The sequence below is a fragment of the Emydura macquarii genome, unplaced genomic scaffold, assembly GCF_026122565.2.
Source record: "Emydura macquarii macquarii isolate MOO-44397 ecotype Brisbane River unplaced genomic scaffold, CSIRO-AGI_Emac_v2 contig_1230, whole genome shotgun sequence".
Taxonomy (NCBI): Eukaryota; Metazoa; Chordata; order Testudines; family Chelidae; genus Emydura; species Emydura macquarii.
The window spans coordinates 22,017,041-22,042,213 of record NW_027131367.1 but is presented as its reverse complement, the minus strand read 5'-3'; the positions used below and the strand labels follow the sequence as shown (position 1 = coordinate 22,042,213).

General features: G+C 41.4%; 1 protein-coding gene across 4 annotated transcripts in view; it reads left to right on the top strand.

The window, feature by feature from the left end:
• The window catches only part of MYH10 (myosin heavy chain 10), a 144,076-nt gene that overhangs the window by 7,718 nt on the left and 111,185 nt on the right, over positions 1–25,173 (top strand). For all 4 annotated transcript variants that reach the window (XM_067547761.1, XM_067547760.1, XM_067547759.1 and 1 more), the window contains exon 3: positions 13,632–13,788. In XM_067547761.1, coding sequence (XP_067403862.1) covers positions 13,632–13,788 — 157 coding nt within the window. The remainder of the gene's footprint in view (positions 1–13,631; positions 13,789–25,173) is intronic.

Genomic DNA, 25,173 nt, shown 5'->3' with positions numbered 1-25,173 from the left:
GCAAGAAATTCTAACAGTTTCACTTGGAGAGAGGATTGCTTTTAAGGATGTAAGCTGTGCTGCTTTTGTTCTCGAACTAAGGCCTGGCCTATGTTACAGAGTTATGCTAGCATAACTAAGTATGCTAGGAGTGTGGACAAAATTTGGGAGGCAGACCCCCCTCCCCCAAGCTAAGAATGGAACACCCAGATCAGAAGAAAGGAGCAGCGGGAGTTGGGGGTCTCTGGAACTGATTTGTTGACTGGCAGGCTCCTGCACTCTTCCCCCTCACCCTTGCTTTTAAAGAAATTGCTTGACTACAGATCTTCCCTTGGTATTCCATGCTTCCGCTTCAGAGGATAAACAAATTTGTCTTCTCCTCCCAGCCTTGATACCAGCTGCACAGCCTCTTCTGTGGCATTTGGTGAAAATGTGGGTGTAGCTGAAATGCTAACATAGCCCAGCAGTTGCTTTGAGGGCTAGATATGTTAACTATCTCCAACTCCTCAAGTGCTGGATTTCTATACTCAGACTTCCCTGTTCGTGAAAGTATCACTACTAGATCCTAGGAGTCAAATCCTCTTCTTTCACCTTATCCTATCTGGCAGTGAGTGCGGCCTTCTTGGAATCTGGGCAGCTGGTGTATCTCAGCTTTATCCTTGGGTAAGAACAGACTTTGGGCTCCCGCTCCATCCAATGTAAGCGCTTGGCCTTGGAAGACCAGGCCTCCCATTTTATAGTAACTTTTTTTTTCTATTTGATGGTATTAACGTTTTCCTCACCTGTACTTTGGTTTTGGATTTTTCCCACTTTCTCTGCTCTTCTAGGGTCTCTGCTGTATTTCCTCACCCCCAGAAGTGCTCTCATTTGTCTACCTCATTTGTCTGATGCTTAAGTGTGGTCTGCTATGTCACAGCATCATGGAGACCTCTCAAAGGCCCGTAGTCCCCTTTCAGTGCTTGCTAGCTACCTGGTTCTGTGGCTTTGTATCAAATGGGTTGCCAGTCACTCTTGCATCTCCCTTCTCTTTGGTGTAAATAGTTGATCTTGTGTGTATGCCTGTCCTACTTCTCAGTGGTTCTCTTGGACCTGTCCCAGTGGTTACCAGAAAGAGTATCCTTGGTGGCTACTGTACAGACAGGCTGAGGATAACTCTTCCAAAAGGATTTCTGATTTGAACAAGTTTCTTGTTTAGAACTCCTCCAGTCTCCAGAATATTGTCCTACCCTTAGGGTATGTCTTCCACACACACAAACTGAGGTGATTATTCTTTAGTCCTTAAACAGTGGTATGCCTCTCCGTTCCTGCATATCTCTTCAGGATATTGCCCTAAGAATGAAGCCTGCTTATCAGATATCTGATTGTCCTTCAGTCATAGCCTTTGGTAATCTGTAGCTTCTGACAAGAATTATGTTGAAGGTCTTCAAAATAGTGTTTCTCATGAATTTTGTGACTGTTCTGTGGTGGTGTGCTGTGTGCATTTTGTTTTGTTGTTTTTTAGTTATGTGAATATTTTCTTTGGGCCCAGGGTGGAGTTTGACATCTGAATTATAAAGTGAATGGTTACTCTTCAGAACATGTTTCTTACCATCCCTATGAAGTTAGACCTTGCCCTTATCTCAGAATGTTATGTAGTATCTTGGGTCATAAGTTGTTAGAATGAAAGTTATATTGAAAGTAGTGGAAATGTGAAAAGGATCTGACCAGTGTTTTGGAAGGATGGAGGAGAGGGAGGCAAAGGTGGCAGGTAACTTTAAGGATCTGAGTTGTATCAGAATCATCGGGGTAGATGAGGAAGGAGGAATCATCAGTGTTATGAAGCAGGGGAAGACATTTTGAATGAGCATGATTCTGATGTGGGAGGCAAAGCAGGTAATTCCTTCTAACAAGGAAAATACTGGAAAAGGGGCATTTAAATTTAATAACATGGCAGTGGGACTCATTCACTACTGGTAGTTTCTATCAAAGAAGAAACTAGGATCAGTAAACTGGAGTGGAATCCTCTGTAGTCTGATTCTTCCTGATGTTGGAGCGGATGTAGAGTGCGTAGTCGTACCTTTTTAGACATGTCCAGATATGTATGGAGTTGCGCAAGTGGCCTTTATACAGAGTGGGGGCTAACTGCAAGCCATATAGATATTGGTGCCCCATTCTGGTTAAAGGCAAAGAAACCCTCTGCACGTCACACAGAATATGTTTATGCAGAGATGGTCTCAAGTGAAGGAAGGATTGAGAGCAACTTGGGAGAGTTCAGTGCATCAAGCACTTCAGCAATAAGATGAGTTAAAACAGATCTTCAGACTGTGGGTTGTGCCCCTTTAGGAACAATGTTGGAGATGAAGGGTGCAGCAGGGCCCAGCCCTGCCCCGCCCCTATGGGGGGTGCGGAGGGAGCGCCACTCCACCCCACTCTGCCCTGAGCTCGCTTCCAGCCCCACCCCCAACCTGTGGCTTCATGCCACTGTGATTTCAGCTGTGAGCCCCACTCCAGGCCTCCATCGCCCTGCTTACAGTCCTTGCTGCTGTGGCCCTGGCCCCCGGCCGCTGTTCCTGACTCGATCCCCAGCTGCCACAGCCTCTGGCCCTGACTCTAGCCCCACTGGGGGAAATGGGGGGAGAAGAGGGGAGCATGGAACGGGATAAGCGGGGGTGTGAGCTAATAGTTTGGGGACCACTGGGTTAAAACAATAGTGTTCAGACACCCATAAGAAGTACCTAATGTTGCTGAGATGAGGACAGGCGAGGCTGTTTGTTCTTGATTAAACCAAGGGTTAGGACAATGGATGACATCAGACTGGAGAAGCTAGGCTTCAAAAATATCTACTAGACCCTGGCTTGTCTACATGAGAAAGTAATGCTCTTATAATGAGGCGTGAATTTAAACAGCTATAGTTAAATGAGTGTAAAAGGTTGTGTTGACATGTTAGTTTCAGTTTATCTTCAGGCAGTTAAGAACAGGATTAACTAAAATAACACAGCCACTTACTTTAGTTAACAATAAAAATAGAGTATCCACATACATAATTTCATTTTTAAACTGACAGTCTCTTGTGCTGGTTTAAGTTACACCAGTGTAATTTTCTAGTATTGACAAGCTCTTATTTTGTCTCTGGCGCTTGGTGTAGGTCTGTTTTGTAGATCACACTTGAAATGTACAAGATGTTGTAGTTTTTTTCCCTCCCCTTAACCTTTTGGCACAGAAGCTTGAAACTGGACATAGAGATGAAGACTTGTGATGCAAGAAATTAATTAACTTTTTTTAGAATCTTACTACTGTATCTGGTTTCAGTGGGTGCATTCATTTACTATATTTAACATCCCTGTCAGTGACCTTGCTTTAAATGGAAATATAGAAAATGTTATGTTGTAGCTATAATAAAAAGGACTTCTGTCAAGTGCTTTTTATAAATGATGCATGTAATATCCTAAGAACGGCCATACTGGGTCAGACCAGTGGTCCATCTAGCTCAGAATCCTGTCTTCCAACAATGGCCAGTGCCAAACGCTTCGGAGGGAGTGAACAGAACAGGGCAATTACTGAGTTCTCCGTCCCCTGTCCTCCACTCCCAGCTTCTGGCAGTCAGATGTTTAGGGACACTTGGAGTGTGGGTCACTGCGCATCTTAGCTAATAAATTAATGGAGGCTAGGTCCATCAATGCTTATCTAATTCTTTTTTTGAACCCTCTTACACTTTTGGCCTTCACAGTATCCCTTGGCAACGAGTTCCACTGATTGATTGCTTTGTGGGAAATAGTACTTCCTTGTGTATGCTTTTAAACTTGCTGACTCTCCATTTTATTGGGTGACCCCTGGTTTGTGTGTTATGTGAAGGGGTAAATAACACTCACTTTCTCCACACCATTTATGATTTTATAGACCTCTATCATAGCCCTCCTTAGTTGATTCTTTTCTGAGATGAATAGTCTGTCTTTTTAATCTCTCCACATATGGAAGCTGTTCTAAATCCATAATAACTTTTGTTGCCCTTCTCTGCACTTTTTCCTGTTCTAATGTATCTTTTTTTGAGATGGGGCGACCAGGAGTGCACACAGTATTCAAGGTGCAGGCATACCATGGATTTATATAGTGGCATTATGATGATATTGTTTTATTATCTCTCCCTTTCCTAATGGTACCTAACATTCTGTTCCCTTTTTTGGCTGCTTTTGCACATTGAGCAGGTGTTTTCAGAGAACTGTCCATGATGACTCCAAGATCATCTTGAGTGGTAATAGCTAATTTAGAGCCCATCATTTTGTGTGTGTATATATAGTTGGGATTATTGTTCTCCAATGTGCATTACTCTGCATTTATCAACATTTAATTTAAGCTGCCATTTTGTTACCCAGTTTTATGAGATCTTTTTGTAACTCTTCACAGTCAGCTTTAGACTTAACCGTCTTGAGTAATTTTGTATCCTCGGCAAATTTTGCCACCTCACTGTTCACCCCTCATTCCAGATCATTTATGAATATGTTGAACAGTCTGGATCCTAGTATAGATCCTTAGGGACCCTGCTATTTGCTTCTTTCTGCAGTGAAAACTGATTATATCCTTAATTTCCTGGCAACCACACACTTGCATCATCCTCATTTGGGTCTTTCCAACTTTGAAATAAACTGGTATGAAACTGCCTGCCATGGGAAATCCTGTTAAGTTAGGACAATTAGTACTTGAGCAGGCTGCTGTAAAATTCTATCTTAAGCTCCTCTGTTTTTGTTTGGTTGAAGCTAGAGTATAACATAGTCAATATACACCTTCTTTTTGCTTATTTAATTACCTCTATAGACTTTGATCATCCTGTTTGGGATATATATGATATAACTTCATTTATTTTGGTATAATTTGTAAATCATTACACACCAACAAAATATGACACACCCAGATGTACACAACTGATTTTGCTTGTCCAAAGGAATAGCTGAAAATACACTTTAAGATATGAACTAGTCCTATGTTTAGTACATAATGCTTTACTGAGGGAGAGCTTGACTGGTAAAATAGTCCTTGCACATCAGTCTTAAAATCTTCTATTGTTAGCTTCAGAAAAGCTTCATGGAGCCGGAAGTATAGTTGTAAATATCAGTGACTTCAGCGAAGACCTCCAACTTGGTTTTCCTAAAAATGTCAGGAAATTCCTGTTCAAGGCTATAGTAGAAAAACAATAAATTGGGGGTGGGGTGGAGGGGAAGAATAAATCATTCTTCCTTTTTCCTTTCACTAATTGGCAAAAATGTTTGAGAGGAGGATAGTTGGAGCTGGTCCTGTCAGGTGTCCTCCCTGCTTTTCTTGAAAATGGCAAATCAGCTTCCAGAAAGGATGGAAATGCTTGGAATTGGCTGTTCCCATTGGAATGGTCAGTTTCTGGGGGGTTCTGTACTAGCAGCACAGATAACTCTCACATGCTTAGAGCACAAGTAGGCTTGGTGGGGGCAAGACTGTACATGAGTCTTCTGGCACTTTCAGGCTTTTTGGCAATCCTACTCCAAGGCAGAATTTTTGAAGTGCTAGTGTAGTCTACTGATGTGGTGGTTTAAGGCAGGGGTGGCCAACTAGTCAGAGATGGAGTCAAAAAATAGATATAGAGGCCGCAAAGAGCCACATTTACTCTCCCCTGAAAATAAATTCGGGCTGATCCCTCAATTTCGGGGGCACCTGGTCAGTTTCACTTTTCTTATCCTCCCTGGCTGGTCAATTTCACTTCTCTTATCCTCTGCCTCTGCAAAGAGCCGCATGCGGCTCAGGAACCGTGGGGTTGGCCACCCCTGGTTTAAGGGGACTAGAAAAAAAAAATCTTTACAATAGTTATTGGGCTGAGGATCCCACTTGCTGGTGCAGAGAACTTGAACAATGTCTGAAAGTGAACATAAATATCTCTTGAAATTGAGCAGTTGGAAAACCTGTATGAAGTCTTCTAAAGTTCCTTCAGGCTGGAGCTCGTAAGATCAGCGAAAATCATGCCAATTCTCAAGGAAGAGCTTCTATAACCAAATGTGTATGATGGGAACCTGAAAGATAGCTATATAGTTATATTAACCATTGAAACTAGTGTAAGATGGGTGAAGAAGGGAAAACATAGGGGATAAGTTACAGTATTACTTCGAGAGGTGGCCTACCACTGCGTAGCAGTACATGGATCAACAGGCTATTTTCCTTTAACCACAGGAAAGCGTTTTATGCTTAAAAGGCAATTGCCAGGGCAATGTAAATGGCAGGGTGTGCTTCTGGACCAGATAAATTTACTTTACTTACTTGTTTGTATAGTAACTAGCAGAATAGAACTCCAGGCGCTACATCAATATAAAAAAGACAAATCAGAAACATCTCACACTTTGTCAAAGGGCACCCACTTCTGATCAGCATGGCTCTGCTGAGGCCTGCTCAGGTTTCCCCTTCCCTTAGGGTCCTTTAGAGCCCACACAGTCCTGATATTCAAAACATTCCCCTTCTGGGGTCCAATTAATCCTCTAGAGTCTCTCAAAACAGAACTCAAACCAGCAGTCTTCCTCTCAGTTTCAGCAGGGTCCAGCTTTCCTCCTGTCTTTCCTGGAGTTTAGCTATCTCCATAGGCTTTCCCTCTGCTGATTCAGGGCCTTGCAGGATCCTCCTTAATCCCTGCAGTGTCTGCAGACATCTGCCAACCCCTGCCTGTACCTCTCCCACTTCATAAGGTCCAGGTGCTTTCCCTTAAGTCCAGTTGGACTCCACTGGATCTCACTTTCTCTTAAAGGGGCCAGTCATTTGTGACACCCCTTATTGAAGAGTTGGCAGTGAAAACTTTCTGATTACCCAAGCCAGTTTGTTTAGCATACTATGAATATCCAAATTCAGCTAAGGCTCTTTCTAGCACTTTTTATAAAATGTCATTTAAAGTGTAAACTGGCTTGTGCATTGCAGCAAGAGGCAGCAGCCTGATTTCTGCCCTTTGTGTTAGAATGTACAAACCAGTTGACACTTTTTTAAGGAGTTCGGTTACTAATAATACATGCTAAAATCTTAAATCGTTTCTTGGTCTCTGGCTACATCTATGGTAGGGAATCTTACAAAAATATTTGCACTAGCTCACAGGACTGGGTTCTAGCATTTTTACAGCCATATTAATTAAACCTGTTGAATGTGAATTCTGATGTGGCTTTTGATAAAAGCTTGGCCACAGAAGCCTGCATTTGGGCTCCCACCAGAACCAGTGGAAATTTGTAAGAGTCTGCAGTTTAGATATTGCCAAAAGGGTAAAAAGTTGCACAGTCTCAGCTTTATATACTTGAGGACTACAGACAGTGAAGAGGAGGATTCTGTAAACTTCATATTTTGGGTTTTTTTTTTTTCCTTAACCCTATGGTATTAAATTAGTATTTTCTGTCACTGACAAGAAGTGCACTGTCAGAATATAAACTCTCCCACCATGGGATAATGATATAATGAACTCTGAATGTATTTGGTTGCAGATTGTTTGGATAGTACCTCTTTATTGGCAACCTTATTATTTGAAACGTAATGCAGTTTCCAACTAATTCTATGCCAGGAACCTGAGTGCTATAGTATTGGGTAGTTTATCATTTAGTAATTTGGATTTTGGAATACTGCTGGCTAGAGCCTTGTAAGCATCTGGAAGCATTCAGGCTCCACAATTAGTGTCCTGAAGGAGACTTTTGTATAACAAACCTCTGTCACAGCTCTGCTTTAATGTTTGTCTCTGAAGTATTGCCAAGAGAGTACATTCCAGCGTTCCTGATCTCCTTTGACTGATAGTGCCCACCATCCTTTTTTTTTTTTTTTTACCCCAGCAAACAATTTTGTACAACCCAAACAGCCGTGTTTTGAAATTGAAAATTTAATGTTTGTGAAAAGGTGAAAGATTTTTACTTTTTCAATATAACAGAATACATGCACATACTTCAAACTTATTTTAGCAGGAGCTGCAGCTCCTGCTAAAACTTAAAGATTTCATAATGGTTTTCATTATAACTTCTGTTCTCAATTGACTATAACTGGTTGAAATTTTCCATGCATGCTCTTTGTGCTACTGTGAGACTTCTGAAAGCTTGAACAGAAATGGTTTGTCTGTGGAGAACAAGAAGGGATAAAATGCTTCCCATTACAGAGGTGGAGAAGGCCCTGGGCTTAACAGTTTGTAGTCCATGAGTCTCCACAGATGAAACACCGTAACCCCAAGCTCTTGCTTGCCCATTCATTTTAGTGAGGTGTTCCTGTTGCAATCTAGTACAAAATGTTGATGTCAACATTAACACTGTCATGCCGATCACTTTTTTTTTTAAAACTCCATTTCATGTTTGGGTTTGCAATAAACTGCTTTTCACTTCTTCAATTTGGGTGCCATGACCTATTGCTGAAACCTCTTGCTTCTTCACACCCCCTTCCCCACAAGTTCTATAATGTAATTATTAGGGCTGTCAATTAATTGCAGTTAATGCCTGCAATTCACTGAACAAGATTAACATGTTAGTTTTTTAATGGCGTTATTTGCATACCTCTGGGCAGGGAGGGAGGAGGCAGGGGCTGTGGAGGGACCTTACTGCGCCTGGTCAGGTGCAGTAACCCAATCTGCCAGTGGAAGGCAGGGAGAAGAGGAAGTGGAAGGGGCTCCCATCCTGGTCCTGGCAGAAATGTAGGGATCCTGGCACTGCCATACTTCATTGCCCCCGGCCAGCCCCTCATTCTGGGGACCAACCTCACCTCTGCACTGTGCCACATTGCTCCTGACCAATCCCTTCCTCCGGGGACTGTCCTTCTCCCCCAGGGTCTTGCCCTGGTCAGTCCCTTGCTTGGGGGTGGAAGGGAGGTATCCCATAGAGAATAGGGTCTGGCGAACTCAGCCTCCCTGCACCGGCCTCTCCTTCACTGCCGCATGCCAAATCCCTAAGGTAAAAGCCACCCGTCCTTGCAAACAAGGGCTTGCTCAGCTGAGTGGAGCCTACCTAGCTCAGTAAAAGGAGTTTAACAGGAGTTTAATCGCACTGTTTATCAGCACAGTTAAGAGTGATTAATTTTTTTCATTGCTTGACAGCCCTAGTAACTAAATTTTCACTGCAATATTCTGCAGTAGTCTAAAAATGAAGCAATATAAAATTGAACTTGTAGTACAGTATCCCTGTGTATCATATGATCTCCCTCAGTCATATTTGGTTCAGTAAGAGCTGCTTAGGGGGAAAATGTCTACAGATCCTGCATTCTGTTGCATGAGAGGCCAGGTTAGCTAGATAGGGAAAAGTGTATTGAAAATACATGTTTACAAAGGCTGCTGCACGCTGTGGTTTGCAAGAAGAGTCCTGCTGTAGTTCACCATGGAAGCTTGTAATGCATTTTACCTTCATTACTGATATATTGTGTGTTTTAACTCAGTTTTAAACTTTTGTCTGGGTATTTCCTCCTTCAGTGGAAATGAAGATTGAACAAAAACTTGAACATCAATAATACAAAATGTGCAAACCCCATAAATTCACTTCTAAAAGTTTGCTAACCCAGAGTACTGTTCTCCTGAACACACTAGCCTCTGGACTTAGTCTGAGCTCTCTTCCTCAGACTCCTGAATTCAGATTACCTTGCTCTCACTCTTGCTGGATTTGGTCACAATCTCTAATATAGTACTGACACCTCTCCCTCAGTTTGTCCAGCTGATTTCCCAAAATGGTTGCTTTGCTTTAGCTTTTTTTTCTGGCCCATCTTCTAACCATGGATTAGGCACCCTCCACAAAGTTCAGATCTCTGGATGTGTGATGGATGCGAGTTACATGATTCATTAATATTAAGGGGTTTGGTTATATAAACAAAGTTGAAGTTAAATATTGGTATGTTTTGCTATGTGTATTGGAGGAAGCCAACATAAGCTGCCTGCACAAGACAGAAAAAAGAACAAAGGCCTTATAGCAACTCCATGTTAGTCTTTAAAGTGCCACAGAACTCTTGTTGTTTTTGCTGTATACAGACTAACATGGCTACCCCTCTGGAACTGAACTCCATGACTGACGCTTAAGGGATGATGCTAGAAGCATTCATGTGGATAACCCATCTCCAACTCCTTATGGAGCTGGACAAACTGGTATATGTAGGGGGAAGGATCCCAGCTTATAAACACAAGAAAACCAAAAACAAAAATTGAGGAACCTGAGACAAAGATCTGGAGGAGGGGTGGTGAGGGAATAAGTGTCATTCTCAAGGGAGGGGACAATAATTGTTGAGAGGTCTGATGAGAAGCTGTTCTCACAAACCCTGACTCCAGAGGTCAGGGGTTTTGCGTAAAGAGGGAACTGCCTAGGGTCTCTGCTAAGGGATGACAAGCCTCTGAATACGATAGACTTTAAAATTCTCTCTCTTATTTTATGCTTTGTTCCAATCGTGGTAAATATTTGGAGAAGGCTGTCTGGTCTCTGTAATTACCCTGCTTACCTGCAATTCTTCGCTTCGGTTGCTATATCTAACCCTGTCTGACCTGCTTAGAAATCACTGTTGGTATACAGGGTGCCATAGTCCAGGATCTGGTCTAGAGTGAGAGAATCATGTGACTTCACCCCAGGGAGGTAGACACAAGGCCTGGTACCTTGGAGGGGTGTCACACAGAGAGGCAGAGAAGGGGTTGGAGGTGCAGCAAGCCCTGGAATTGACCAGATAATCGTGAAAGAACCCTTTCAAGAGTTACACTTGCACAGAGGCCTATTTTGTGTTGAACAAACAGGACTGCAATAGCCTGGTGGGAGTGGAGCTTCAACCACTTAACTTTTAGAGAATCTATCTAGGTGATGAGGTCAGTCTAGACTAGTCTTCAAGCAGGGCCAATGAAACCCTTCCAGTAGAAAGGACTCTGAAACAGAGGCCCTGTGTCAGACGAGGCTGGAGCAGTTTTCAATGTCCCTTTCTTCCTGTTTGTTCCCTTCCTATGAGCATGCAGAGCAGTTAAGGATTACTACAGGTCTTTAACATTTATGCATCTGTAGCACTAGCAAGTAACATCGCTACAGTTATCTGAGGCAGGCAGTGTTGATCAGACTTGCTGTCCAAGGTCCAGCTGGGAACAGAGATCCGGCTTCCTTCTAGTTAACAGCTGGGCTGCTAAACAGAGCAGCTTTTCAGGTAAGTTATTCAGGCAGGGTTCTAGCTGCATCCATACCATTCACAAAAGAGCCTACTAGCAAGAGGGTTTGGCTAGGTTTAAAGTACTAGAATGCATGTTGTATGGGAGCTATGAGCAAAGCCCAGATTTCAGATTCGGTTCTTGTAAGGAAATCTGGACCTCTGAGCTAACTTATTTATTTACTTAAGGCCGATATGTGCCTTTACTTAATTCATTGAGATGGTGGATTGCCTGCTTAAAAGGATTCCTTCCAGCCGCTGAAAGAACAGTGCTCCTTCCTTCCCCTGAGAAAATCAATGGTACAGACTTGGAATTCCAGCACCTGTTCTTCATTGTCTTCTGAAGCACTCACTGAATGGCTTTCTTTATTATTAATGACCTTCACACTTCACTCTGAAGGTTTTAGTGCTTGGGAATACTGTCCATTTGAGCATCAGTGCTGCATATTTTTTTTTTTTTTTTTTTTTTTTTTTTTTTTTTTTTGAGGACTGCAAGAAACTTTTCCCCCTTCATTTACTGAATGAGGGGGAAAAACAAGTATCCTGTGACTCATTCAACAGCTCTTTGTATATCTATATCTAAAGATGCACCTATGGAAAATTCAAGTCTTTGTGAAGAAAACTGTCTCTGGAATAAGAGAATTAAAGACAACTGATAGATAAAACAATGCATAGTGAAAACATAATATCACATGAATGCAGAGAGGGGTATGTGGGTATATTTGCGAACTCACTAGTTGAATTTGATAGCTACTACTTGATTTGAGATGGGGTCTGCAGAGAAAATCTGCCAGAAGACAGCACTAATAACCCTGTAATGCTCAAAAAGTAGTAGAAGTTTCTTTAGTAAAAGTTTCTTTGGTGAGGTTAACCTTTGGCTGTAGGGTGGCACTATGCTTTAGCCACCCCGTAATGGTTACTTGACCTCTCCTGATAGGCAAGGTCAGAGACTGATTTCCTGTTCCAATTTTTTCTCCTCTTTCCCATTTATGAATACTTTGTTACTAGTTAATCAAGGAATTCACTGTCGGATTTATTCTTGTAGGAGGGAGAAATTTGGCTTGCCTTTCAAATGTCTTGAGGACGGGTATCAAACATACGGCCTACTTGATGAATTTATGTGGCCTCCATGACACATTCATATACTCTAGAATATCAGCTTTCAATTAAATTTTTTTCCTATTCCCTCTTGGTTGCAATGTAAAACATGTGACCAAATGTGATCAGGGTCTGTTCACACCCTGATCTCCCTAAGTTTGCAGACAACGTGTTACGTTTGCTGTAATAGTTGTGAATGGCTCCTCCCTATTAATCTCTAAAATCTAATGGTGACAACACTTAACTGTCAAAATTAACTGCTGAATTGCTGATTATTCTTCTAGTGCATGGAGTAAGAAAGGGTATGAGAGTGAAGCCCCCAGGAAGATGAGAATTGAGAGTTGTTAGTGGGAAGGTAATGCAAAAGGAAGAACAGAGGAGACATGCGTCCACTCTCCTCCTTCCCAAGAATGTTGTTTCTTTCCGTATGATGCAAGTAGTAGTGGCTTGTTGGGAGCAGGTTTTTCTCACTGAGAATGATAGTAAGGGACTGAATAACAATACTTTTAGTTACTACATAAAGCCTGTTTTCTCTTTGCAATCCTCCCACCAAAATCAGCTGAGGAATTTCTTGTGGAGTCCTGAATTTATATCCTCTCCCACAGACCATAATGAAACATGAACTCTAGCTCTCTGCACCAAATGAGTTTGGAGCGTCTATTCTGGGACGTTTAGCAACTAGCTTCCCTATTTTCTTTTCTGGGGAAAGAGGTCCTATAACTGGCTCTCGCTGTTGTGGAACTATTAGATTAATTTTTACTTACCTGCTTTAAAAACTGCACCAAACTATCTAGAGAGATGGCCTGGAGGAAGGACTTCAAGTCCTTCTTGTATAGCAAGAGGAGCAATGCAGGTGTTCAGGATTACTAGATCATCTTGTAGAAATTAGCTACTAATTCCGAACTTCTTCCTAAACTGAATGAGTAGACTCAATGCACCTGAACAGCTAAATTTTCATAAGCTTTTCAAGCTTGATCCAGAAAATATACTGCCTTAGCTGTGTTATGAATAGCACCTTTTATTAGAGTAAAGTAACTTAGCATCAAAGGCAGAAAGTAGATTAGATCTATCTTTGTCCAAGTTTAGTGAAAATGGAAAGCTGTCACTTCGTGGTTTTCATGTGCTGCAGTTTTTGGTTTGCAAACAGAGGGAAAATTCAAACCTGCTTTTGGGGAATGGGGAGGAACCAAATGCTTAAGATTTCACCTCTATCATAACTCAACTTTTTTGGATATAAGTTATTACATGTCTCAGGAAGTACAAACAAATATTTCCAAGATAATAATTTGAGGTGGTGGTTTTATTTAAATCACTAATGTTCAAGATTAACACAGAAATGGCCCATAATTTGGGAAGAATGAAGATTTCTTGGCATCTGTGACTTTATTTTAATAGTGCACATATGAATGTAAGGTAAAATAGTGAAGGAAAATAGCTAACCAAAGTGCTATTGGTGTGGTTTTTTTTAGACTTATTCTGGGCTGTTCTGCGTAGTCATAAATCCCTACAAGAACCTCCCGATTTATTCGGAAAACATTATTGAGATGTACAGAGGGAAGAAACGCCATGAAATGCCACCACACATTTATGCAATATCAGAGTCCGCATATAGATGCATGTTGCAAGGTAAGAACTATTTAAATGTTACTTTTTGGTTATAAATATATGGAATTGCTTAATACTCTTAATTTTAAGCTCTATTGTCAGACTAAAGTTTGCCTTATAATTAATATAGAAATCTTTAAACCTTTAAAGAAAGTTTCTTTGGGATTTGGAACAGTAAGTGACTTTAAGAGTATGGCTTCACGGTGTGACTTGCTGCTGTGACTGAATGATAGGCATTGTAATTAGTGGCATAATAGTAAACTTAAAGAAGCGGCTTCCTTCAGAACTAAGTAGTAATGATATTTGGGACACACCAGAGGTGCTAATATGCTAAGGAACATGTATTTCTGGAGGCACCAGAATAAGAATTAAAAGGTGTGCAGGAAAACAAAACTAATTGGTCTCAGAAACAGTTGCCAAATGGATACTTTCAGACTGGTGTAACTGTGTTGGTCCCAGGATATTATGGCAGGTGAGGTAATATCTTTTTATTGGATCAACTTCCATTAGTGTGAGAGACAAGTTTTCAAACTTACAGAGCTCTTTTTCAGGTCTGGGAAAGCTGCTAAACTGTCAGTTCCACCTTGCATTTAGAAGTACTACTACTTATGCTAAACCATCTGTTCCACCTTGCATTTAGCACTGATACTTGGAGAACCTTTGCCAGACCAGAAGAAGAGCTCTGTGCGGTTTGACAGCTTCTTTCTCTCCAGCAGAAGTTGGTCCAAGAAAACTTATTACCTCACCCACCTTTTTTTACTTATGGCCATGGAAGGGATTCTAATGTTTGTGTAGGCACTCCACCTCTCCAAGAGGCAGTAGCACTGTCTACACTGGAGGTTAAGTTGGTTTAACTGCATCACTTGGGTGTAGATTTTTCCCACTCCTGAGTGACAGTTTATACTGACCTGATTTCCTATTGTAGACCAGGCCTAAGTATGGATGCAGGCCAAGCTATGCTGCAAAAAAGTGAGGGTTTTTTGTTTTTGTTTTACCAGTTAAAAATTCTAGCTTCATCGGACATTTAGTGGATTGAACACAGTCTTGCCCTCTCTGACCAGGAAAACATTGGTTTTGCTATCTGGTCAAATAGTTTTACTTGAGTAGAGATTCAACACTTCTACAACAATATGCTGGCAGTAACCATGTTTTGGGATGGGAGAAAGAGAAGAGAGATTGTGTATGTGTTTGCCACATCTCCTCATCCCAATCTTGGTTCCACATCTCTATGGCAACCATGATCTACATAAATGTTCTAGAATAAAAAGGCAAGATGAAGATAAATGTACATGAAATGAGTTTGGCGACTCATAACGAATATCCCTGTTTCCCTGCATCTTGTCTATTCTTCCTTCTCTTTGCATATAGGAATTTGTTTATTAGTACCACGCTATGACTTTCTGGTGTGCCATTCAGACTGAGGTGTTGTCACCCCGCCCTGCAACTTTGGGTGCCTTTCAATGCTTTGCTGCTGTAGCTTCCACCTGGACTCCTCACCAAACAGCCTATCTGCAAGCAGGTCACACCCTGAGTGTTTGTGTACTGCCATAGCCCTAGTCCATCAACTCTGACCCCAGCAGCCTGTCAACAAACACCAGCCACACTCTAAGGGCTTTCAACAGTCTTGATTACTACTTGCAGGGTGACCTCAACACTCTCCCAGTCCCAGATTCTCCCCAAAAATGTGTGCTGCACTGTCCAGCCCTCCCCTGGACAGTCCAGAGATAGTAGGTTTGTTGCCCTTCTAAGGGAACCAATACACCACAATCCGTTACCTTAAACGGAATTACCAAGAATTTTAACACTGGATTAGTTTTAATTAAAGAATAAAACATGTTTGTTTAAGTACAAGGAGCTATACTTGTATTCACTTAAAATCTAAGCCATTAAAGTCAGAAATGGTTACAAGAGAAATAAAGATTAAACACTTCCTAGTACTAAAATGAAACAAACTAGACTTGCTTCAAGGTGAAATTCTTACCACATGCTTCCAGCAACAGGGCTGATCAAATATCCGGGCAGGATTTGCTCCTGAAATCCAAATGCTATTTCTTTCCTCTTAAGTGATAGAGAAAGAGATGGATAGGGAGAGAGAACTTGTGGTGTTCTTTGCCCCTCACTTTCATAGTTCAGTCACCTTTTTTAGATGCATTTTCCTGAGGGTTACCCCTAGATAAAGTTCATGCCCACTAAGGGGACAGACAAGGAGTCTGGAGAAAGAGGTTCCATGTAGCTGTTTGCTGAGATGCAAATCTGTTTGTTCTTGCCCCGCTTCCTTGCCAAAGAATGGCCACTTGATAGGTGATGGCCTGTCAACTTTGACACCTGACTAGAGGCATCAGCTTGTGCTTTGTCTCTAAGAAAGTAACTTACCCAGGCTTGTCTAATAAATTCATACCTAATTTCAGCTTGTGTTTTTAACTTGACTTGTAATGTTACTACACACATTTCATCACGTTCTTGACCAGTGAGTTAGCAATTCTCAAATGATACCTCACAAAGCAGGTTTTGTACAACTATTATTGCAATAGTGTAGAGGGTGTGACTATAAGGGTGCATTTAGTCACACACACTTCTTATCTACAGCTCCCATCCTTCTTGACTTTAATATCTCTAGGTTACTCTAATGTTTGGTTCTGCCTTTCTCTGTTTGCTGCTTCTTCAATTTTGGTGTTTCCAAATTTGATCTATGGTTACAAGAACAAAAACCTTAAACTAAAAAATGCAATTGCTGAACAAGATGCAGAAATGTTGTCTTTGTGTTTAGCTGGCCAGAGCTGTTGGAAACCGAGTTCTGATTTGAGATTCAATGAGACAAGGTGGGTGAGGTAATATCTTCTATTGGACCAACTTCTTCGAGTTAAAGCTCATCTCTTTCACCAAGAGAACAGCTTGGTGTGTAAGCTTGAAAACTTATCTTTCACCAACAGATTGGTCCAATAGAAGATTTTACTTCACGCACCTGGTCTTTTAATATCCTGGGACCAACACGGCTGCAACAATACTAAAAACTGCTGGGATTTAATGAAGTATCACTGCTTCAAGACTGAATGATTCATCCTTCATAGAAGCAGTTCTCTGGACCACAGTTTGAGAACTACTACTTTAGATTGTTTGCTTTTTCCAAAGGTGGTGGTGGGGAAACTAAAGAAGACGGCATCTTTGTGAAGTTTCAAGAAAAACTATAGGTGTCTGTCTAGCTTGAAATTCCGTAGATTTGGGGGATCTTAGTACATTGTAATTACCCAAGTGCACAGATTTTTAGCATCCTCCACCTATATGGACCCACTACTTTTCTGCTTTCAGCAAGAGGTGGGAAGTGGTGTCAGCCAGTGGACTTTCTGCTGTCTTGTTTTCTTGATTTCATTGCCCAGGCAAAACAAGATTTGGGGAGTACAGACATCAGCAATTCAATTGACAAACTATACTTGGCTGCTTGTATTGGTTGAAAGGAAAGGCAGTACTTCCTTTGCATCTATAATGGGCTCCATTTAGTTATTCCTAGCCATTGCTTCAAGAGAGAGATGGCAGGCAGGCTGCTTCTGAAACGTGTATGTTAAATACTTATGACCCCCATTACTGTAGAATGCTGCCTCTGCACCCCTGGGGGCACTGGAGGCAGGGGGGAGTGAGGCTAATGGCTCCCTGCATCCAGGTCACTGTCCCCATGTGGGTTGTGTAAAGGGAGGGAGAGAGCAGCAGCACCTGATGGGGAAAGTGACCTGGATTCAGGGATCCCTGGCGTTGTTCCTTGCTCTCCCACTTGCAGCCTCTTTGTGGGGCATGGAGGAACAGTGGGAGATGGGGGGGAACAGTATCTGTGTGTCTGCTCTCCCCCTCCATATTCCTCTACCAGGGCTGGAGGAAACAGGGAGGCTCACAGCTCTGCAGCCTGGCTGGGATTGGGGCTCACAATTCCATGGGTGGCGGCATGCTGAGCTCACAGGCCCGTGTCTGACCAGGGTCAGGGTTCACAGCTCGTGGCCCCCCACATAACCATGTCATGAGTCCCTGAGGGGTTGTGACCCCTAGTTTGAACCAGTGGCCTAGAACAATGGGGTCCTGGTCCATGACTAGAGATCCTAGGAGGTATGGAAATTCAAACTAGTAACTGCTTTTCCTACTATAGCTTATTTTGTGCCGGGAACTGGCAAAAGCACATTTTTGGGCCTTTCTCTATGCTGGGCGGGTTTGCTGGTACTAGCAAACTTTTATTTTTCTATTGTAGATTGCTTCTTGTCCCCACTAAGGTCTAATGTCAAAAAGGTCTAAAATGCCTTTGTGTCATTGAGAATTGTTTTTTCTTTGATTGCAAATTGCAGTAATTGTCCTTGTTCTGACTCCTCAGTTTTAGGGTATCAACTGGAGGTGTAGTCTGTCCGGCAAACATTCCAGACTAAAGTCTTCCGTTTCAAAAGAGGAAAATTTGTCTCTCTCTTGTTAGAAGGAACAAATTTAGGAATTGCATCTGAACAATTGGATCTATTTTAGGAGATAAACTAATTCTTATTACACTTTTATATTTTCCTATTCAGGGCTTAGGAATTTATTTTAAATGAAATCTGTCTGGCTTCACTAATGTTGAGGTAGATGACCTCTGCAGTTAGGAACAGGGTTCCCTTTTCATATTGAAAATCAGAATCCTGCTATGTTAGCATTTCATCTGGTAGCGAACGAGTCTCAGTGACATGTTGCAAGAAGTCTGTCTTGGATATGGAGCCAGCTGTTTGTGGGGGGAGCAAATACTTTATAGCTGAGCTTTATGTGGGGTACTCAGCCTATGAATTTTAATACAAAGGCAATAGAAGCTTGGAGAACGTGTCTTAAAACAATGGAAAAGGCATTTCTCTTTTGGTAGAGAACTGCCTATGTGCCATGCCAAGCTAAAGAAAATAGTTTATAATAAACAAGGAAGGGCTTCTCTAGGCAAACTCTTGCTTGGTAGAGTCCCTGCTCTAAATATGTATTGGAAAACTTACTTGTTTAGTACAGATGTGTCCACCCTCAACCTAACTTTGTTTCCACGTGCTCCAGGTGAGTCAGAAGTCTTGCTAGGGAACCTAAGGAGAATCTAACAAGTGGTGAAGACACTGCCTTTGCTCCCTTTCAGCAAAGTGAACTGGTTCACTCACCATGCATGCACTTGCATCCAGTAGTGTCTGCTATTGGATTTCTAACTTGCTATATGCGCTTTAACGGCTGCCTACTTACGTAATTGTCTCTCATACTTGAATTGTTTAGTGGAGAGCAGCCTTCTTCCTTCATTTTGCTGTCAAGCTCTCTCAGGGTCTGAAATGGCTAAAATTGGTTGGTCTTGAGGGTATGATTCATTACTCTGCATGTGCGTGTACTGTATTTTGTTTTTTCAGGCATTTTTGGGAGTGGTGTAGAATACTTGAGGTCTAGAACAGGATTTTTACCTTTAGATCTGTTAGGGATGAGGCTGGAGTGTTGTACTATCAAATTGTTTATGAATTTTTCAAATAATGCAGGGACTCTATATTGGAAATAAAAATGGTTATAGAAATCAGCCTACTAATCCTGGGATTAGTGAAGTGGAGGAAACTATTTGGTTTTAGAACCAACCAAATGGAAATATGACATGAGCAATAAAACCAGGTTCAATGGTTGTTATGGGGATAAAATGCTTTCCTTCCTTCTGCCATATACAATTCAGCTCCAACTCTTTGGATAATTTAGCTAGTTGACATTTTCAGCTGAAGGCATTTGTGTAAATTTCATGTGCAAGGCCAAAGTGAGGGATTATACAGCTCTGAGCTGTAGCGTTAAGCAACTGTCTTTGTTTTAAGACCAGTCTTTCTATGGTGCAAATTGCACCTTCATTTCAAAATTAATGTGATGGGAGAACTGCTTGGAACATTCTGTTTCCATGTCCTAGAATCTGATCAAAGCTCACTAGAGATCAACTTTAAGTGGTAGGGCCCAAGAGTTTAAATAAACGAATGGGGCTTAAACTCCAAAATAACTCCGGTTCATATCATAAAAACGAAGGTTTTTACTTTTTTTTTTTTTTTCCTTTTCCATCTACCAGCAACAAAATTTAACACTACTTGCTTATCTGCATAATCATTGATTGTCTTCGCCAGTGCTGGAAAGACTCCATTTTGCTAAGCTTGTAATATAAACTGCACTGCACTACACTGCACAATGACAGCTCTGTTGCAGAGGGTCTGTATAGCTGGCAGTTAGTGTCAGTGTCAAACTGCTTCTGTATTCTTTTCCCATTCATTTATTTCCTGTTTAGAAGGACCTTAAGTACTGCAGTCTGCACAGGCCAACTCTTGTGATGCCTTGCTGAAAGAAGGAAACTGGTCTGAAATCTGTACACTTGAGTATCTTCCACCCCCCACTTTCCACTGCTTATAAAGCAAAAAGGCCAGTTCGAATCATAGAAATGTAGGACCAGAAGGTACCTCAGTAGGTCATCTCTTCTGGTCCCCCTGCACTGAGGTCAGGATTTCTCAGCCTTTTTTCTTTGAATTCCCCTCCAACATGCTCTTAAAAGCTCCAGGGCTCAGTGGAGGAGGGCTCAGGGCTTCGAGGTGGTGCTTGACACTTCAGCCCTGTGGGGGGCGGGTATTTGTGTAGGCTTCTGGCTTCATTTGTGGGGCACGGGGCTTCAGTCGTGGTACACTGGGCTTCTGCCCTGGGCCCTAGCCAGTCTAAATCTGGCCCTGCTTAATGAACCTCCTGAAACCAGCTGGGGGGCTGTGGATCCCTGGATGATAACTGCTGATCTAGATCATCCCTGACAGGTGTTATCTAATCTGTTCTTAAAAACCTCCAACGATGGAGATTCCACAAGCTCCCTAGGTAATCTGTTCTAGTACTTAGCTACGCTGACAGAAAGTTTTTCCTAATTTCTAACCTAGATCTCCCTTGCTGCTATTTAAGTTTATTACTTCTTGTCCTGTCTTCAGTGTTTATTTCTGGGTGGTTAAGGAGAATAATTTATCACCTACTCTGTATAACATCTTCAAGTGTGTAAAAGGCTGTTATGTGCCCCTTTGTCTTCTCATCTCTGGACTAAACCTTTTTTTCTTTGTAGGACATGTTTTCTAAACCTTGAATCATTTTTGTGGTTCTCCTCAGGACTTTCTCCAGTTTGTCCACATTTTTCCCCAAGTGTGCTGTCCAAAACTGGATGCAGAACTCCAGTTGAGACCTTATGAGTGCTGAGTAGATGGGAAGAATTACTACTTGTCTTGCTTAGAACACTCCTATTAATACATCTGAGAATGATGTTTGATTTTTTTGCAACAGTATTACAATGTTGACTCATCTAGTATGTGATGCAGGTTCTTTACCACAGTACTCCTTCCTAGGGAGTCACTTCCCAGGCATCTGATGAAGTGGGTTGCAGCCCATGGAAGCTTATGCCTGCAGAAATTAAGTTTGTTAGTCTTTAAAGTGCTACAGGACTCTGGTTTTAACTTCCCATTTTGTGCAATTGATTATTCCTTCCTAAGTGTAGTACTTTGCATTTGTCCTTTATTGAATTTCAACCTGTTTTTTATTTCAAACCATTTCTCCAGGTTTGTATAGATCCTTTTCAATTCTAATCCTGCCTTCCAAAGCACTTGCAACCCCGCCCAGCTGGTATTGGCTGCAGACTCTGTAAGTGTACTCTCTACTCCATTATCTAAATCATTTATGAGGGTGTTGAATAGAATCAGACCCAGGGCAGATGCCTGTGGAAGCCCACTCAATATGCCCTTCCAGTTTGACTGTGAACCATTGATAATTACAGAGTACAGTTCTCCAACCAGTTGTACACCATCTTATAGTAGATTAGTCTAGACCAGGGGCTCACAAACTTTTTTTTTTTCTGGGACCCCCTTTGAAAATGTTTCAGGCTGTAATGACCCCCCCAAAAGGTGATGACCCCCCCCATGCCATGCCACCCACATCCCTGTGCCCTAGTACCCTACTTCAGCACTGCTGCTGTGGGTGGAACTGTCTTTAGAGCACCTGGCCAGCAGCTGCTGCTCTCCAGTCGCCCATATCTGAAGGGCTGAAGCTGCCAACCGTGCATGGGGCTGACAGCTTGCGGACTTGCTCACCCCCCCCCCCCCCAGTTTGAGAACCTCTGGTCTAGACTATATTTTCCGAATTTGCTTATGAGAACATCATGTGAGATGGTATCAAAAGCCTTTAAGTCAAAGTATCTCATTCCCCTATCCACAAAGCCTGTTACCCTGTCAAAGGTTACCTTGGTCTTCCTCTTGCTTCTCATGTATTTGTAAAATGTTTTCTTGATACCCTTTATATCTCTAGCTAGTTTAATCTCATTTTGTACCTTGGCCTTTCTAATTTTGTCCTTACATGCTGGTTTAGTTTTTAAATTCATCCTTTGTAATTTGACTTTTTTTTTTTTTTTTTGGTAGTATGACTCTTCTTTGAGTTTCAGGTTCATAAGGATCTGGAAAAGCCAGGCTCATCTCTTATTGTCCTTCCTATCTTTTCTGCACATTGGGATAGTTTGCTCTTGTGCCTTTATGGCAGTTTTCTTTTTTTTTAAAGAAACAACTGTCCTGAACTCTCTTCCCTTAGGCTTGCTTCTTATGAGATCTTTTCTACCAATTCTGAGTTTGCTGAAATCTGTCTTCTTGAAGTCCATTGTCTTTTTTTTCTGCCTTTTCCCTCCTGCTAGTCCTTTGAATGATGAGTTCATGATCACTTTCACCCAGCTGCCTTCCATCTTCACATTTTCAACCAGTTCCTCCCTATTTGTAAGAATCAAATCTAGAGCAGCATCTCCCCAGTTGCTTTCTCCATCTTCTGTAAAAGGTGACTGTCTCCAGTGTATTTCAGTAACTTGTTGATTAATCTGTGCCTTGCTGTATTTTTCCAACAGATGTCTGGGTGGTGATGGGGGATATCAGCTACCAAGTCATGTGTTTTGGATGATTTTTTTTAAAAAAAAGCCTCATCCACCTCTTCTCCCTGGTTAGGTGGTCTATAATAGATCTCTACTAAGACATCTGCCTTGTTTTTACCCCTTTTATTCTTATCCAGAGACTTTCAACAGGTTACCTCCTACTTATTTCTCAACCTCAGTGCAAGTATATACATCTTTGATGTACAAAGCAACGCCTCCTCCTTTTTCCCTGCCTGTCTTTCCTGAACAAGCTGTACCCTTCTATATCAATATTCCAGTTATATGAATTATCTCATCCTCTGTGATGCCAATTATGTTGTAATTGTGATTATCCACTGGTATTTGTAGCTTTCTTGCTTATTCTCCATACGTGTTGCATTAGTATAAGGCATCTAATTATGTTGAACCATGTGTCCTCTTGATGAAGAAAATAGTAGGCAAAGTAGCGTTATCTGCTTTAGCCAATAAAGTGTATAAAATTTGCTTCATTGGCCAATAAGTTATGTTGCTATTTTGGTTTTATTTCTTTTATAAAGATTAAAGATATTTTTAAACTGACAAACACTAGTGCAAAAAAATGTTGCTAAGCCACACATGTTGCTGTTGAAATATTTTAAGCATATACCAGAAAAACGTGTGGGTGTTTTTGTATATGAGTGCCAGAATTCCTCCCAGAGAAGGCTTATCCCACAGTGCCCTGGACTGAGACACGACAAGGTTAACACATGCAGCTTAATCTTATGTCACCAAGTAATTCTTTTTTAAAAGTGTAGCCTGCAAGACAATTTTTTTCTAACTAATAGATGTTTCCATTTCCCTTCTTCCATTTCCTGTCTATTACTTTAATTTCCTCACTTGCTGGCATTATGCAGGAACAGTCAGAAGAGCTGCAGAATATATGCTGAGCTGTGCACTAAACTTTAAACTTCCATATAATTAAACTATTTACATAAATGAAATCACATAGATAAGTGTGGTGAAGGAACTAGTCTGTCTGACTAAGCAGTTTATAGCTAATAATCTAGGCTGAGATTTTTTCAAAGCTCCTGGAGGAGTTTAAATGCCCAGGTCAGTGGGAATAGGGCATCCAAATTCCTTTGGCAATTTTGAAATTTTCAGACTCAGTTTTTATATAACATGCAGAGCTAGCTAGAGCTGTTTTGGTGCTGCTGAGAAATAATGGAAAGTGAGGAAATTGACATAGGGACTCAAGTTCTCATTTAAGGCACTAGTAAAACTTACAGAACACATCTAATTGCTGACTCTTTCATTCCTTTGGAAATGGAGGACTGTCCTAATCTTGAGATGGTAGCGCCAACTCGGGGATGTTCCCTAGCACTTGTGTTCATCTAGAACTCAATTTCCTTCTATTCCTGTCCCCAAAATGCACTGTTGGTTTACACTAGCTATATGTTATTTCTAGTCACTGCATGGGTTTTTTTCCTATGGCAGTTATTTCAGTGGGTTAAAACTAAATTTTCAAAGAGGTATCTCAGAAGTTGCTCAGGAGAGTAAGTGGCTTGGTCCTTTGGGGTTGTGTAGAGGGTGAAGTGGGGGTTGTGGTTGTGAGGATTTTTGGGTATATTTACATGTTCTGGTTTTCATCTTGTTTTCTTGACCTTTTGTTGAGTATTAAATTAGCATTAATGCTGTAGGACTGACTTTAATCCAACTGGGGAGAATTTTCATCTGCGAACAGTAAGTATAACTACCACTAAGTACTTTAGATTAATCAAGGGCTACTATTGCCTAAAGATTTAAGACCTACTGTTGCTGAGTAATTAGAAACATAGAGTAAAGTTCAGTGCCTGTTGTAAGTCTGTCCTTGGGCAGAAATCACTTTTCTAGAATTTGGAAGGCTAGAACTAAAATTAAGGCACTCTTTTTTTGCAAAAGAGACGATCAAGTAGCTCGAGCAATCTCTCGTTTGAGTAGCCTTACTTTCTCAAATGGAAACCCCAATACTGTGTGTAGCAAAGAGCGTAACATGCTGTCAGGCTGAAAAGACTAAGGGAGCAGCACAGCACTCTCTCCATATTGTGTAAAGGATGTAGAGCACCTATTCTCAGACCTATTACATCTGTAATTAAAATCACAAATATTTTGCATGATCAACCCTGTGGTTTATTGGAAGATTCACACAATCTTTTGTACCCTGGTAGTCAGTTCTCACTTCTGTCTAAGCAGAACCAGCTGTGTGGTAAGCCTAACATGAGGAATTTGTAAGTTGTTGTTGTGTGTGTGTGTGTTGCATCATGTTGTCCAGCTGCCTGTTGGAAACTGAAGAGAGGCTGGTGCATGATGTGAGGAACGAATAAGTGAAGATAAAGCATTTGTTTTAGTGGGGGAAGGTAGACCACATTCAGTAGCATTGCCAAAAAATCTGCTGCAGAAAGGAACTGAGTAATATAAAATCTGTTCTTCTGAAAAAAAAACCTTCCATTTCACTTTAAATCCATTTATAAAGCTAATGGAAAACACTTGGTAGTTAGCTAAGCCTATTT